This window comes from Solanum dulcamara, chromosome 4 (assembly GCF_947179165.1).
Source record: "Solanum dulcamara chromosome 4, daSolDulc1.2, whole genome shotgun sequence".
In the NCBI taxonomy this organism is placed as follows: domain Eukaryota; kingdom Viridiplantae; phylum Streptophyta; class Magnoliopsida; order Solanales; family Solanaceae; genus Solanum; species Solanum dulcamara.
The window spans coordinates 14,021,143-14,038,459 of record NC_077240.1 but is presented as its reverse complement, the minus strand read 5'-3'; the positions used below and the strand labels follow the sequence as shown (position 1 = coordinate 14,038,459).

The 17,317-nt window shown below is 33.6% G+C and overlaps 3 protein-coding genes across 5 annotated transcripts; 1 reads left to right on the top strand and 2 right to left on the bottom strand.

Annotated features, from left to right (window-relative positions):
- Positions 1–6,356: 6,356 nt before the first annotated feature.
- LOC129886439 (uncharacterized protein At4g00950-like) lies at positions 6,357–8,977 on the top strand. The gene is made up of 2 exons (XM_055961127.1): positions 6,357–7,038; positions 8,687–8,977. The coding sequence occupies exons 1-2, from the start codon at positions 6,493–6,495 to the stop codon at positions 8,762–8,764; spliced, it is 624 nt and encodes a 207-aa protein (XP_055817102.1). The 5' UTR covers positions 6,357–6,492; the 3' UTR covers positions 8,765–8,977.
- A 404-nt stretch (positions 8,978–9,381) lies between these two features.
- LOC129884722 (uncharacterized) lies at positions 9,382–12,395 on the bottom strand. The gene is made up of 3 exons (XM_055959009.1): positions 12,238–12,395; positions 10,281–10,363; positions 9,382–9,655 (listed from the first exon to the last, which is right to left on the bottom strand). Exons 1-3 carry the CDS (start codon positions 12,314–12,316, stop codon positions 9,620–9,622), a joined length of 198 nt encoding a protein of 65 aa, XP_055814984.1. The 5' UTR covers positions 12,317–12,395; the 3' UTR covers positions 9,382–9,619.
- A 559-nt stretch (positions 12,396–12,954) lies between these two features.
- LOC129886438 (uncharacterized) lies at positions 12,955–16,560 on the bottom strand. 3 transcript variants are annotated; one of them, XM_055961126.1, is made up of 3 exons: positions 16,549–16,560; positions 14,072–15,036; positions 12,955–13,789 (listed from the first exon to the last, which is right to left on the bottom strand). In XM_055961126.1, exons 2-3 carry the CDS (start codon positions 15,007–15,009, stop codon positions 13,303–13,305), a joined length of 1,425 nt encoding a protein of 474 aa, XP_055817101.1. In that variant the 5' UTR covers positions 15,010–15,036; positions 16,549–16,560; the 3' UTR covers positions 12,955–13,302. The 3 variants fall into 3 exon arrangements, with proteins under 3 accessions (XP_055817101.1, XP_055817100.1, XP_055817098.1); XM_055961125.1 differs by lacking the exon at positions 16,549–16,560 and adding an exon at positions 16,465–16,542 and having other exon boundaries at positions 12,955–13,777; XM_055961123.1 differs by lacking the exon at positions 16,549–16,560 and adding an exon at positions 16,465–16,541.
- Between the last annotated feature and the right edge of the window lie 757 nt (positions 16,561–17,317).

The following is a 17,317-nucleotide window of genomic DNA, read 5'->3' as shown; positions in this document are numbered from 1 at the left end:
GCACAAAGACTTTTTTGCATCTCTTGAAACAGTATTAGATTTGAGATGATCAATCAGATCATCCTTCTTGAAGGTCCTTCCCGCTGAATTAATAATATCTTATCGCCTATTTCTAACCTTAGACGACATTTTTTCATCATCATATTTTTTTTGCCAAGTGACAATTCAAATCAGTTATAATGGCAAATTCTTTCATGTCAAAATGAACTGGCATGCCAAAAAAAATTTTCCCAACCTCTGTTGATCGTTGGAAATTAATTTGATGTCGGAGAAGTTGATATACTAACTTCATTTGAAATTGATGAGTCATTTTCTCAGGTAGGTCCAGATAGCCGCCAAATATGGTAGACCTAAAGAATTTTTTCCAATTTTTATTATTTCAAATTTTTTCTAAAATCACTAAAAGACTTCATCAAACTGGACTTAATAGTAATCAGACAAATTTGGATAGTCATTCATCTTGGTCACAAATTTGTAATCTTAATATCGAACAAGCTTGATATGTGAGGTGTCATCACCTGAAGATTTGACTGGAGAGAATTCGACAGAATCTGGTGTTTTCCTCTCCTCTGGAACAGGTATCTCATGCCGGAACTTTGTTTTCTCTTCATATCTAGCTCTTTCATCCTCCTCACCATCTTCTACGTCTTGATTATCTTCATCCTCTACATTCTAAGAAGAAGCACCTCTTTCACCTTCTTCTTCTTTTATAGATTTTTTTGATCTTAATTTTTTTTTTCTTGATATTTTGGAGTTGCCTCACTCTAAACAAGGGCATAAGCCTGTTCAGCAAGTGCGGATAATCTATTAGTGTTATTTTTTAAGGCTTCTTCTATTTTTTTTTGCCTCTGTGTCATAATTCTCCTCCTTCTAGTTTGGGCTGTACAGGACAAACCGATAAACCGCACCAAACCGATAAACCGAACCAAACCGGAAAAAAAACTCGACTAGTGATTTGGTTTGACTTGGTTTGGTGTTTGAAAAAAAAACCCGACCATTATAGGGTTGGTTTGGTTTTAACTAAAACAAGTCAAACCGAACCCAAACCGAACCGATTATAGATATACCACTATTAAATTATGTTATACATAAAAATATTTATTAAAATATAATTTATAAATATTTTTTAAATTTTTTTCATAATTTTTGTTTTCTTTCTTACATTTAGATTTGGACTTGAGTAGCCCATCTAAATAATAGACAAAAAAAACTTATCTTATAAAGTTATATTATAAAGTTAAAACTTCAAACAGTGTTGTGCCTCCATCTTATATGTTGATATTTTGTACTAGAACTTTTTTTAAGAAGCACTGCTCTGTGCTTTTTATTTGATACTATGAGAAACCAAAATAAATCCGAAAAAAACCCAAAAAACCCGAGAAACCCGAAAAACCCGAAAAACCCGAAAAAACCGAGAAAAATTGATATCGAAAAACCCGACTTTTATTGGTTTGGTTTGGTTTATAGATTTAATAACCCGACACAAATGGTTTGGTTTGGTTTGTAAAAAATCCGAACCAACCCGGTCCATGTACACTCCTACTTCTAGTATATCTATTAGGAGTAGTAGAAGTAGTAGCATCATCAATTGTCTTTCTTTTTTTGTGAGCCATTTATCTGCACCACATAAAATTAAAAAAAATCATCAATTAATTTAACCAGTCATTCAAAATAAATATGAAAAGCAAACTACTGTAGTTGTTCAAACAAGTACATAAAATAATTTTTTTATTTAATCCTAAATCACCATTTTCACAATTTAAAGATGGTTAAAATTTTTGTTGAGTTACTGAAACAACTGCTGAAGTTGAGAAGCATCAGTTGCTGCAATAGTTCAGCAGTTGTTGTAAAAAACTTCAGCTGTTCATAGACTTGTTACAGTAACCTTAGTACCTGTGTGTTTTAATCACACAAGTTCTTAAGTTGCTGCAATAATAACGTATTTTTTAAGGGCAACAACCAAGCAACCCACCTAACAACAACAAAAATATGTGAAATATGCAACAATAACAATAAATACACTATTTATTAGGGCATGCAACAACAAAATATGTGAGATTCAGGCTCTTATTCTTCTATTTAATCCTAAATCACCATTTTCACAATTTAAATATGGTTGAAATTTTTGTTGAGTTACTGAAGCAACTGCTAAAGTTGAGAAGCAGAAACTGCAGCAATTGTTGTGTGAAACTTCAATTGTTGCTTCAGCAGTTGCTGCAATAGTTCAACAGTTGTTTCAAAAAACTTTAGTTGTTCATGGACTTGTTACAGCAACCTCAGCAACTGTGTGTTTTAATCACACAAGTTCTTAAGTTGCTACAACAACAATATTTTTCAAGCACACAAGTTCTTAAGTTGCTGTAACAACAACATTTTTAAGTACAACAACTAAGCAAGCCACCAAACAACAACAAAAATATGTAAAATCACAACAATAACAACAAAAATATTTAAAATTCAGGCTCTTCTTTTTCTTCTTCTTCTTCTATTTAAACCTAAATAACAATTTTCACTTTAAAAATAAAAAGCCCTAACAATGAAGAGAAAAGAAGAGAATTTACCTTTAAAATCGAAACCCTAACAGTGACAAGAGAAGACAATGACGGCGACAAGATTAACAGAGATGAAAGGAGAAGATAAACTAGAAGGAAGTAGAGATTAAGGATAGAAAATAGTTTTGGGAGAGATTTGAGAGAGTGCGGAGATGAAGAAGATCGAAAAAGTTGGAGAAGATAAGTTGAAAAGTCCAATTGACAAGAATTTGAATATATTTGAAAAAAGAGTTTGAGACTTTATTATATTTTAAAAAAGATTAACAAGTTTTAAAAATTATATTTTACCCCCATTTAACCTAGAGGCCGTTTGGATTGACTTATAAGCTCTTTTTAGCTTTTTTGAGTGTTTGACTGACCAAATTAAAATTATTTTGGGCGTAAAATAAGTCCCAATAAATATTTGAGTTTATTTGGATGAACTTATTTTAAGCAGTTTATAAGTTGAAAACAGCTTATAAGTCGGAAAAAAAAGTTGGCCTGCACCTAATTTTTTTTTTTTTAACTTATAAACAGTTTTCAACTTATAAACTGCTTAAAAATAAGTCAATCCAAACAGGCTACTAATCACCTAATTAAAAATATTTTGACTTGGGCTTGATCAATTTGTCACCTTTTTTTTAATTAAAGACTTATTTGTCACCTACGACCCAATTTTCTCATGTTACATTACGTGAAATTTTATGAAGAAGCAATTTTAAGGAAAAAAAACGTTTGTTTGTATTTTGGAGAGATGGGGTGGGTGTGGGGAGGGTTGTATGTAGGGGCAAAAATGGGCGGATTGGGTCAAATTTGAGCGAGTCATAATGGGTGAAGATAATAAACGGGTCAAAACTCAATTAATTCAAATTTGCTTGGGTCAAAATGAATTGGGTAAGGGATCAAGACCCAACCCAACACGATTTTTACTAAGTTTTTATTATTTTATTATTCTTTTACAATATTTAGTAATAAAATTATTTTTTCTTTATTATAGCTATATATAACATATCAACTTTTTAAAAAAAATTAAAAATATTTTGACAAGATTTATGTTGAGCCAATTTGGGTTACATATCAATCGAATTTTTAATAAGTTAAAATAAGTTGAGTTAAAATGAGTTGAACTAATAAATAAACGGATCAATAATCCACCAAACTTAAAATAAATACGATGAACTGAATTTGATTTTGCCACCTCAACTTGTTTGGCAAATTAATGCTCCACATGTTCATATGAAAGGCAATGAATGTTAACTATAATGTGACATATCAATCGTAGTTTATTTTTATTTTTGGATTTTTGGTCGACAGAGAAAACGAAAACATATATCAAATCAAGCTTTACTTTTGCTGATCTAAGGATGATTTTTCATTACCCTAAAGTTCACTGCTTTATGGCTCAGCCATACAAAAAGCAAAAGGCAGGCCAGAAAAAATGCACTTTGTTTTATTAAAAAAAAATTCGTCCGATGTTCGATATTTATTTAAAATGGCTTTGTTTAATTTAGATTCACCATACGTAACCAATTTAAGAGGAAGTGTTCTATAACGTGAATTATTTCATACCCAATACTTGAATTCATAATTTTTGATTAAGGATGAAGAAATTCCGTGGATATCACCAGAAACTTATTGGTCACACTTTTTATTTCTACCACTGTTTGATATTAAGTGGTGAACAATTTGTATAGTATTTCTTTTTTAAAAAAAGCTTGATTAAATGTTATTTATTTTTAAGTGATAAGGATTTAATTACTTGAGAAAAAATGAACAAGACATGCAAATTAAAGTCAAAGGAGGAGGCCAAAGATAAAGGTGCCCAAAAAATTATATTACTATCTTTGTTTCTCTTTTTAATGACTAGTATTAGGATTCTTTATTTTTGGTTGTCTCCCTTTTCTTTCTTTAATTTGAAAATGATGTAGGAAGGACCCAACTTTTTCTTTCTTTTCCTTTTCTGAGTGTTTCTTTTTCTAAGGGCTGAGGTCTAAAATTGAATTTTTATTGCTGAATCATTTTCCCTTTCCACATTCTCCCCTTTCTTCATTGCCACCTTTGATTTCTAGACTTTGGTACTTTTGTGTACCACTACAAATATTCCTCCTCTTTTACTAGAATTGTCACACATGAGGCTAATATAAAATATTTATTCATGGGTGGAATAAAATATTTCTTCCGTTTAAAAAATAATGACCTGATTTGATTTAGCACGAAGTTTAAGAAAATAAAGAAAATTTTTCAATCTTCTGATTCTAAATTAAAGTTATGTCAAATGTACAAAAATGCCCTTTAATCTCGTGGCCTAAAACATGCCATGCAGAAAAGTGTTGCAAAAAAAAAAAGGAGCCATTCTTTTTGAAACAGCCAAAAAAAAAAGAGAACATCATTCTTTTTGAAATGAAGGGAGTATAGCTTAGTAAGTTCGGAAAAGGGGTGCCGCCTCACAAAAGAAGTCACAATAAGCTGGTCGGGCATGGAATAGTTTATCAAAAGCGCCTCCTCAAAATTGTAAGATTGTGTACGGTGGTAGATGCATGGACTATATACATATTAGGCCTGATATTCCAAAAATTAATTAAATTGCTTCTCGTAGATGTAAAAAGTGATCTCTAAAAATAAATAGAGACTATAAAATTGACTTACATCATAATGAAAAAATTAAGCAATTTTGTATAAAATCAGGATAACTAGATTCGTTTGGAAAAAGCAACATCATCATCTAGAATAGACAAGCCATTTGCAGATTCAACAGAGACAGAAACTTGAGTTACTATTTTCTGTCTGTACATAAAAATGTACAAAAGTTTTGACAAATGCATGGGATGGCATGAGACATTTTTATAGTAAAATTCAAGCAAAAAAGTCCAATCTATCTCTGAAAAGAACTGACATTTCCTATTATGCTTTAGAATCCAATGTTATCCTTCATCCCAAAGTCCCAAACATATATTGAAAAACAAACAAATACTTCTCCATTCTATTAAATATTATTGTCCAAACAACATTAAATATTCTACCAAATAATGTCAATCTAAGACTTTGGATAGCATAGTCTGCTACAATCTTTATAGAAGTAATCATACCATTCATGTAGTCAATGCACTCTCAATAATTTAGCAAATTATCTTAGTCAAAAATTTGGTTTTCTTTTCAACCCTTCTATTTTCTCAAGTAATCTTATACACATGTCTACCCACTAGTAAGATACATTTTTGTACCTTTGGCTCGAACTATATAATATTAGAAATTAAACCAAAAAATATATTTATTAAGTTTACATTCATTATGTCACAAAAAACACAGCTCTTTTTGTTTTAATTTGTTTGAATAAATATTTTCTCATTAGTTTATTTTAAAAAGATAAGACGTTTCACATGACAAACTTTAAAATGAAAAACCTTTATAGTTATACATATGCTACATTAGTTTTATAGCGACATAAATATTGCTCTCTTTGTCATATTTACTTGTTCATGTTTGATTTGACACATCCTTTAAAAAATAAAAAATAATAGTATGTCGATTCTACTATATCATCCTTAATTAATAATAAGTCATTTAAATATTAGAAAATGAGTAGTAAGTTAATAATAAAGATATAATAATAATAATTATCTCTTAATTTTTTAAAATCAAACAAGTAAAAAGTAAAGGAAATATGTTATATTTTAATTAAATTTTATGTGACGTCACACTAGGATAAACAAAATAATTGCTAGTCTTAAATGTTGTTGATTAACCTTTGCATTTACGTAATTAGATGAACACAAACAGGAAAAGCAAAAGTAATTCTCATCATGTTAGGCAACTAACAAGTAAAGGGTCAATTAATATAGCATCATAAAATCCAAAGTCAAGAACGTGGTAGCAAAAGCAAATGCATTATTTATAGTCTTTTTTCCCCTGTACAAAAATATTGGCCATAACTCTGTGTACCTACAGACCAAACCAAAGAGCCATGGGTTCAACAGAAACAAGTTCAACACTAAAACTTCCTCTGTTTTCAGTAAATTCAGCTGAGGATTTAGGCATGTTAACCCCTCTTCATACTTTAGCTTCAATTCCATTTTCTTGGGAAGAAGAGCCTGGAAAGCCTCGTCCATGTACTGATCTTATCCCTTTACCAAACTCCATATGCTTAGAGCCACCTCCTAGGCTTTACATGGAATCTACAAAAAGTTCTTCTCCCACAACTGTTTTTGATGGCCCTTATATTACTAGCAAGCCAAAGTTTTCATCTTTTAGGTTCTTGAGGGATCGGCGTAGACAAGGGTCTTTTGATAGTACTGCTAGTTCTGAAACAGGGCAACTTAGTTCCTTTGTTGTGGGCAACAAGAAAGTGGAAAGTAAAAGCTGGTGGCGCGGTACTAGTGGTGTTAAAGACAAATCTGGTGCAGATTCAAGAGATTCTGTTAGTTTGAGTGATGAATGTACTATGAAAATGGCAACACTTAAAAGAAGTGGAAGCTTCTCACGTCTCTCACAGACTAAGACTCATATTTGGGTAAGTTTTAATTAACAATTCCAATAATCAATTTACAAATTCATTACTAAATCTTGATATTATTAGTAGTACTGTGTTTTTTTCCATGTCAAACAGTTCTTTTTTTTTAAAGCATGATTCATACTCTGTTCTAATCCCCTCAACTAAGCTTTATGAGTATATTTTCTAAGTTCTAAAACGAGGAATAAGGAATAATAATTTAGACATAAAATGCAGCGGTTTGAGGTAACCATTTGTACTATAATGATGAGATTAGTGAGATAACTAATTCAATTAGATAACTTTGCCTATCCCGTCCCGTATCAAATAATCTCATAAGGTTTTAGAATTGAACTTATTGTATCTTTTAAATTATTATAGATTCGAATCCTATCATTTATTATAATTTTAGTAAATTTTTATATAAAATTATTTTCAGCATCGAAAATATTGGATTAGATGATATAACTACTTGCAATGCTTCATCGACTAACACACTGCTATCTCAATGAACTTACAATATAGTGATAAATTTCACGTGCTCTAGCCTCTCAGCTAGATCCTACATGTGTTGGTCGCCCCATCCCACCTCTTCAAAGATCAACAGTTTGTTCTTTGACTATAAAATTATCAATCATTTCTAAAAAAAATTATTGTAAGATATTGCGACTTATAGCTACTTAATTTACATTTTCTTGTTAATTTATTACTTGAAGTATTGATGATTGAATTCATAAGAGTTAACTAAAAATACCTTTTGGTACTGAGGGATTAATAGGATCACATCACAATGAAAACAAACGAGATAGAGTAATGAGAAAGCTTAATAATTGGGGCAGGTGATGAGATTGAAGAAGACGGCAGTGTGGCAAGAAAGGGGGCCTAGTTAACTTCACTTTTAGGCAAGGGGTAGGTATTAAACAAAACACAAATAGAGCTGTTATCAATTATTATTTTTTATTGATGTGGTGTTCGATACCCACGTTAGAGTCCGACTAATTTGAATTCGCCCCACGTAGGACCCCATTCGGAGGAAAGTGCTTCTTACCAAATATTCTTTTATATTTAGACCTCGAACTCGAGACTTCTGAGCAACCCATAAGACTAAATTGGTATTAGCAATTATGTTTGTTAAAAGCTAATAGACGGTGTTAAATGAAGAGGTAGGTAGGTGATGTCCCAGTTATAGGGCGCCCAATGTCATTGCAGTTAATAGGAAAAAAGGGACTTAAGGATATGGGCTGGCTGATTGGAACCTGTTTCTAGTAATCGATTGGGAAAGATCATTGGGAAATGCGTAGACTTTTCATCCTTGCAATTTTTCTTGCTCTGCTATCATTGTCATTTATCAATATTCAACATGCCCATCCCAACATTTCTCCATTATAATTCAAGGATGTATCTTAGCAATAATAAAGTTGGTGAACATTATGAGAGATCAGACTTTAAACTCGACAATAAATAAGTGGGTGAGTTCTTTGGTTTTGATAGGCAGAATTACTAAATACATGTACTGATAGTATAGGAAATACTAACAAGAGAATATTCAAGGTGCATAATAAGTTAACACACCTATCATTCACATGATTAATAAGTAAAATTCGTGTCCTCTTCTATTGTTCCATCAGCATTACTAAACTCAAGTATCGTTCTTGTTGATATCTTACAGGCAACAATATACGAAGGTTTCAAGCAGGTATTACCATGGAAGAGCAAAAAATCAAAGAAAGAAGCACTCATCGCCTAAGTTTAAACAATAGCTGTTATGTTCATGAAGTGAAGAGTTTATGTTGCTTTCTCTAGTCATTTAAGTATTCCTGGTTAAATACACAGGAAATATAGAAACAAATGTACCATGTCTCTTGGGCCTGAATGTAGAAATCTACTATCATTAGCCTTGGATTTCACCAGAACCTGTTGTAAATATTGTGAGAGCATTTTCTAGATTACCACTTATATATCCTGGCATCATCTTGACGTGAATATTTACTATTTACATTTTGGTCATGCCAATCGCATAGCTACATGAGAAGTACCCCATCCCCCCACCCCCACCCCCTGCACGCCGAAAACTTCTTTGATTCTCCACTCAACAAATATACTTTGGTAAATACTAAACAGAGACACAATCAGTGAGCTTTCCTCTCCAAGTCCAACCAACTTAAAAATTTGAGATAGTATGGGCATACTTCAGACAGTGAAGTCTTTCCCATCAACAGTCAGCCTACATTAGTAGCATATGTTCATTTCGGGTCACTTCAGTTGTATACCAGGTTGCCAAAATCAAAAGAGTAAGGTGCTCAGATAAACAAAATTCTTGAGAGAAAACTAGCTAAAAAGCAATTCAAACGAGACCGATCAAAATCACGACAAGCCTCAGATGAATTTGATTAGGTTATAACTGAAGTCAATTCGGTATTTGAATCCAAGTAGCACTGGCTCTGTCAAGTGCTTACAAATGAGGAGGGTCTCCCTCCTTGCACAAAACATTTAAAGTATCCATAAAAAAACACAACCTTATTTTCATTTTTGATCAGGATCAAACAAAAGGGATGTAATAAGCCTACAAGGATCTGGTTGAAACTAAAACCTCACAAGTATCTTATCCTTGTTTTTTACCAGTCATACCCGCAACCACCTGCACAAAGTAGCAAACTATGTTAATTGAAGAAGAGAACGAAAATCAGCGAAGATCTTCATAAACGTACGACATGAGCAACTTATAAGCAGTTCAAAAACATTTCGGTTCGGAAACTTTTTTCGAGTCTTTGGAATGCCACATGCAGCCAATATCTAGAGCTCTATGATATTAACCTTAGAGATATCTAGCAGTCAGTAGGACAAATTGGGACAAAGTGAATATATGGATGTTGGCTGATCTGAAAACTAGAGGCTAAATCTCATAATTCGCAATTCAAATCTCAACTTAACACTTATAACAAAAATCATCACTTAAGTCAGCACAATATGATGCTATAAAACTCTCATACAATCTGAGTCAAAGCATGTCACCTAATGGAAAAGAAAAGTAACACTGGACAACATTGACAAAATCACATGCAGCATCCACAAGAATGCGAACAGGCATAGTTTGTAAAGGAACCATTTATGTTTATCCCCAAAAGAATACAGCCTTTATGTATAAGCAACATCAAACAAACCAAAAAACATACCTAAACATGATGAGGAAAATCACTAAAAAGAGGGAAAACACAGTTGCATAAACCAGAAAGAACATAAAACAAAGATAGACAATTACTCACATCGCTTAAAGCAGGTTCTGGGACTTGCTTGGATGATTCAAAAGAGTCCAGAATAGGCCTTACAACCGCAGGAAGGAAGAGGCCTGAAATTGCAAGCAATATAAGACAAACTAATTCCAATTAAAGAGAAAAGCAGATGTGAATTTCAGAAAAGTATACGACATGTACTACTTCAGTAGGTGATTGAATTATCATCATTGTAAGATGCACATTGATGATTGACCCCAACTTCTTGAGTTGGTAATAAGAATCACCAAGTAATTAACCAAGGTAATTCTTCTCCTGAGCTACTTACTAACACACATTTCTTTCGCAAGAGGGCTTCTCAGTAAGGCTGACCTAATTGTCTTGTGCCATACAGGAAACTAATCCATCTAGTGTTACTGAGAAGCAATAACAGACAACACCCATGTGTATAACTAACAGGCAGTAAAGGACTCTCTGGAAGCACATAAGGGACAAAACACAGATTTCTCAATGAATTTTACTTGCATGATCAATGGCTAAACAGTTGCAGAGACAGGCTGCACCAAATTCCTGTTACTAAATTACTGGTTTTCAAACCCAGTGGGACAGATGAATATGTCAATTAGTAGATTATAGTTTTAAAGAAGATATCTCACTTATTGAAATCCCTCTATTAGATCAAAATAATAATATGAAAAAGATCAGCTGTTAAAATCTTAAACTAAATATAATATGATGAATATAGATAGACATATAAAGAAGCTGAAGTAGGTAAATAAGACTAAGAGTCTAAGATGCATACTAGGGTTTATTGCATAATATGCCACAGATAGAGCTTTTACATTCAGGAATTAGGCTGATCTAAGCATAAAAATCAATAAGAGGAACCCACTCTCTACAGTTAGTTCACAGATTCTGGGCTCCCATCCTTTACTCACTCCTAAAAGAATAAGTCATATAGACGTCCATACATAAATAGAGGCATTTTTTTGAGGAAGTAAGTGATATCATTGATGGAATCAAGAAGATGAACAAAAAGATAATAAGTACAAAAGAGAGTTTGCAAGCTCTATTATGTGAGGCATACAAATATACATGTTATATGTGCACTCACTGTGTAAAATGCAATAAAAAGGAGTCATCTGGTAGCAGATTCCTTTTTGGGCAACAGATCAACTTGATATAGGTTATCCTTTTGTAGATATCATACTCGTGACAATATGTGGAGGTTATTCTTCTCAATCATCTACTTATTTTGCTATATATTTCCCAATTATCAAAATAAGAGTTAGGCCAAACCTTTTATATTCTTCCAATTATATAAATTGAGAGGCAAATCAGCTGCCACTACTAGTTCTAATTGAACCATTGCTAACAAAACACCTACAGCTCAACTGATAAAGAAGTAGATTCACTCACAAAAGACTAACTTGATACTTAGAGCTCAAAATGAGGAACAAATATCCTGAAAAGTGTCACACAGTAATATCCTAGGATGACTATTTAATCACAAGAAACTGTGTTCTTAATAAAGACGGGAAGGAACATTTTCCTATTAATCACAATGTTATAAATCTCCAAAAACCTCTATATATCCTCCAACAGAGATCCTCTACATACTGAGACCAATCACTACCTTGAAGGTCCACTCTTTATGTTATGAAGAGCAACTTGGAACCTCAATTATGAAAAAAAAAATAAAAAATCCCCGAATGAAAATTAAAATACCCAAATTGTGGATTGCATAAATTCGCAGGGTTTTGGATGATGGGGCACTCTTCAAAATATGAACTTTGAAGACATTAGAATTTCATAGATTCAACCACAATAGGGTCCATTGACGCCTGATTTTCACCCATATACAGTTAAAAAATTCTTAAAAAATTCAATTGTCACAAATGAAGAAAAAACAACAACTTATTTTTAACTTACAACCTTAAAATCCTAGATTTGGTCTATGAAGAAAGTAAAGATAGAGAGAGATAATCACCGAAGCCAGCGATGAGACAAGAGGCAGCCACGACTGGTTCCTGGACTACGAACATTCTCAACGTCCCCATTACCGTCATCTTCTTTTCTTCTTTTCTTCTTCTTCCCGTAGATTTCCCTATCACCCAGAAAAGTCTCGATGCTGTGTAACAACTGCGAGTTTAGTGGGTCGGTTATTTTGAAGCAACCCGGCCCATAACATTGATCTTAGGCCCATCTATTTGTACTTTGCTTATAAAATAGGGATACAAAAGAATAAGAGGAATTTTTATAAATAACTACTATAGTTTGGACCATAATTAATAGTAGCTATTTGTCTAATTACAGTTCATAACACAATTTTAAAGAGTGGACAGACGAGAGAGATAAAGGAGAGAAGTGAGAAGGTTTATCTCATATACAAACTGTATCTCAATTGAAACTAATATTGGTTGCTCGCGTCTTTCCTCTCTTCCAATCTCGCACACAAATACACATACCTTAATATAGAAAATACCCTTAAACTATTTTAACTAAGAGCAATTATACCCTCTTATTTGTTTCTTGGCACAAAAATATGTAAGTAAAGTGAAGTAGATGTGTCCCTCTCCACTAACGTACTTCACATTAAATGTTAGCATAGAATAATATTTCTTTTGCTGAGTTGGAAATCCAAGTTGAAAAAGAAACTCTTAATAACAATATATCATAGTTATTGAAATAAACCAAACCAATAATCTCATTCACAATATAACACAATTACCTTTTTTTCTTTCTAAGATGTAATAGTTAACAAGGGTAAGAAATCCATGGATTCCTTCATCATGACAATACAAAAGAGTCTGTAGAAACCATGATTTTGGTGAGGAAAAAACATAGTACTGCCTAATATAGATACATGTTTGCTCGTCTTCAAGCTCAGTGTTTCATTTCAATTCAAGTAATAAAAGCTAAGTCCAAAGTAAAATGGAGAAATGATCCATTATACAGCTAACATACATAGACACAACCACCCTGTCAACTCCCCTGTAAACCAATCTTCACAAAACTTACTATTAACAGGAAAATTGGATACAATCTACACAGCTCAGAACGTCGGTAACATCCACCCGACCGTCCACCCAAGAAGCAACCCTGCACCAACAAGACCCAAACCTAGTGCAAAAACAACTGCATATCTGCTCAAGTCGTACTTGGGACGGACACGTCTGGCTTGTTTGGCCCTAGCAGACTTCTTCTGCGGTCTCTTAGTTTTCTGGGGCAAATGTGGTAACATTGCTGGTAATATGGCCGATATTGGCTGTTTTTTGTTGTTTTTAATCTGGAAGTAGAAGTTCTCTAGTTGCAGTAGCTGGAACCATTGCTTGTAGGCAAAAAGTTGTGATGCTTGTCTAAAGACCAGCTGAGCGACATGCTCCTTCTCTGCAAAGGCTTGCTTTGCCGCGTTCTCAGCTTCCCTTGCACGTGTTTGAGAATGACGAAGTGCTTTTAGTAGTTGGGCCTTGCTTTCATCATCTCCAGATGTATTCATTTCAGGCACAAGCTTTTGGCTAGGTGTTTCACTGTTCTTCAAACTAAGTACAAGTAAAAAGTTCTTAAGAACAACAAACATGCCGTATAGACACATTAAAGAAATGCTACTCGAAATCAATCTAGAAACATTAAAAAGCTAAAAGTGGCTATTAGAGTATAGGCTATTCACTTGGAGGAGTAGATGACATTGTTATCTCTAAAGATCACTTGTGAAATTGTATGTATGTACAGTAGAGCTTTTTTCCATATTGGTAGCATAATTGTGAGTATAAGACTGATACATAGTACATTAAACATTGAGGGAAGCTAGTCCTACGCAATACCTTGATGACTTGCAAGTGTGAAGCTTCAAGTTTCCTTCAGCATCTAAATGAGATGGACGTTCAAAAGAAAGATAGCCACGTTTATGAATATTTGTATTGTGTTGACGCACACTTCCAGCTTTCGGACCCATAGAAGAAGCATAAATCTTACTGTCAACATCCACATCATGTTCCTGTTTAACAAAATTATTCTGAGGATGGGGAAGATCACAATTCTCCATATAATCATGTGATCTCTGCGCAACCAATAAAGCAAGTTCCTCTGTGTCTGCAGTTCGCCACCATGGTTCTGTTTTATGGACACCACTCCAGGGATACTCTGTATCAAATGAAAGCTCATCTACCTGTTTACCGACTGTGAGATCAACCAGCCCTTTCTTACTTGCTTCATAGGGAAACCCTGTGTCCTCGAGGTTACAACTATCCTTGGAAATCTCAGTAAACACATCTGTCAGTTCTTTGCTTCCAACTCCCAAGTCATTGTTTACATGGCTTGCAGATCTTGTAACCTGAGAATCTAGAGATCCACCTACAGTAATTTTATCCACACAACTACTATCTGCTTCATTCTGATCACAGAACTTGTTATATTTAGGGATTGAATCTAAAACTGGTCCAATATTCTCCATCTCTGCTTCCATAGAATCTACCAGTTCACTCACTATGCCTTTTTGATACCCATAATTAGGTTGAAGGTGCAGCCACCATCTTGAATTAGGGGATAAATCACAATATGAAGAGTTCCTGTTAAAAGGCAGGAAGCATGTACCAGAAGGATTTTGTGCATCAGCACCATTTGCAGGCCCAGAGTCAACCTGTTTCAATGAGGGTGATGCTGATGAGCAGCACGCCAACTTTGGAGCTCGCTTGGCATCTTCCTGCACCAAACATCGATTAGCTGCTCTTTGCCAAGCGGTTCTTGCTTCTGCCACAGCCATTACTAGCCCATTATCCTGCACATTTTGCTGTCACAGAAAAATCTATCAGACATTGAGATCATTAAGATTCATGCATCAGTCTTGAGGAAAAACATATAAAATATGAACAGTATTGACAAATAGATGAAACCTGATTTGCAGGAAAAGGATGCTATTACCAAAGACAATCATTAGAAAGTTAAACAATGTTTTGTACAACAATAAAAAAATTCAGGAACAAGACTCAACATAGAAACTAGTTCTTTAAAGAGGAGGGGGTGAAAATGCAAGACACCAAGCAATTGCGGGGTTAGGATTTTCAATAAGGAGATTCAAAATATAAAGAAGTACCAAAGATGAAGAGGAGTCAATGACTCCCCTTGGACAAAGGTAGCGGACAACAAGCAATGCCGGGGTTAAGATTTTTAATAAGGGGATTCAAAATATAAAGAAGTATCAAGGATGAAGGGGTGTCAATGACTCCCCTTGGACAAAGGAGGCGGACTATGGAAAGAACCTTTCTATCACATCTGACCATCTCCTCTAACAATGATCCAATCCCAATTCATCTTTTACCCCCACAAAATAATTTTTTGGTAAACAGCAACAGAAAGCCCACTTACACTAAAAAACAGGCAAAGAAGAAAGAGTAACATGTGAAGCTCTTCAGATTTTAAACAGTGTTTTGTATCTCAAGTTTTCCAGATGATAATATGTACAAAAAGAGAATAAACTCAATCAACAAAATCAAGTGAATGAAGAATCTAATGCCTGTTATATTCATATCTTTTATATAGATCATTCAAGCCCCCCTCACACACCAAATAATCCTCAAAACAGAACCAAAAGCATTCAACTTCAAGGACTAAAGTATCATTCAAGATATTTGGAAACAGATTCCAAATTTACACCAAACTCCAGTTCTGAATATTCTGGAAGAACCTTTTTTTTTCTGTCCTTCTCAAAAGAAAATTTCCAACCACAAGTTAGTAATTATGCCAAGTCCTACTCCAGGGAATCTCCCCTGTGAACAATTTACCAGTCTTAGCATAGCAAATGCACCAAAAGAAAGAACTTTACACCATCACATGCACAGTCAACACCACCAAATTAGCAAAATCAAATCCAAAATTTGCCCCCATTAAAATAATTCATAGTAGATATCACACAAAAAACAACAGGGGTTGTCTAATAAGCAACTACAGATTTCTCACTATCACAATTCACAAAGAACTGAACTAAGCTTGCATAATCAAGAACCACAAAGATCAAATTTTTATAAGCAATCTTAACTCCCAAAACCCGTATAAATCCTTTCAAACTCATCATCATCACCATCAACATCAGATAGTAATACAGCTGAGATTTTTACTCCATCCCAAACCTCCACTCCTTACAAATATGGAAGATAGCAAAAAAAGAAGTAAAAAAACAAGAAGAATCAAGAAAATAATTAAATAATAACAAGAAAATTACCAAAACTTGAAAGTTCAAACATGTTCATTAAAATAAACAATGATCTGTGAAAATCAAGTAGAAAAGTCAAGAGGAAAAATTAACCTCAAAACAGTGGACACAAGGGAAAAATTAGATGGATATGGAAGAGGGGTTTATAATCTGGACGAAATGTTTTGCCTTTTTTGTTCAAAGGACACAATTTTCACTCATCCTCTGTCAGAGACGAGAGACCCACCACCCCTCAGCGCCAGCAGTTTCAGCACCCTTTTTTCCCCAACCAGTTAATTAACTTGTATCATCCCACCTTTTGTCTGTCGGTTTTTGTTTGCAGTTTGCACATTAAGCGGTGTCGTTTAAGAGGTTTTTTTGTCCTAAACGACGTCATTAGTATGATAACTTTTTTTCTTCGTGAATTGAATTTTTTTCTCCTTTTTCCTGAAAATAATATTTTTGTATAGTCACACTACACTATTCCTAGCTTATGTACACAATTTGTTTTGTTTGTTATGTGTAGCTTTAAGAAAGAGACTTGTGGTTAAACATAACTACAAGTCATATTTTGCTATCAACTTATTACCAATTGTTTTTAAAAAAATTACATTTGAAGCAAAGAGAAAACCAATATTTGTGTATAAAGGAAAGTACAGTATGATATTGATGATTACATAACTTGTTTTGGGGTCTACCTCTAGTAAAATTATGCTCTACCTAGAAATGTATACTAATACTTCCCAAGTTTTGACGTAGTTAGATTCGACATGATCATATGAAATAGAAAATATATTTTTAAAATTAAATTTTTGATCTTTAAACACATCATATTATTTGTTTGACTATAAAATTCTTAAGTATCAGAATCTTAAATATGTTA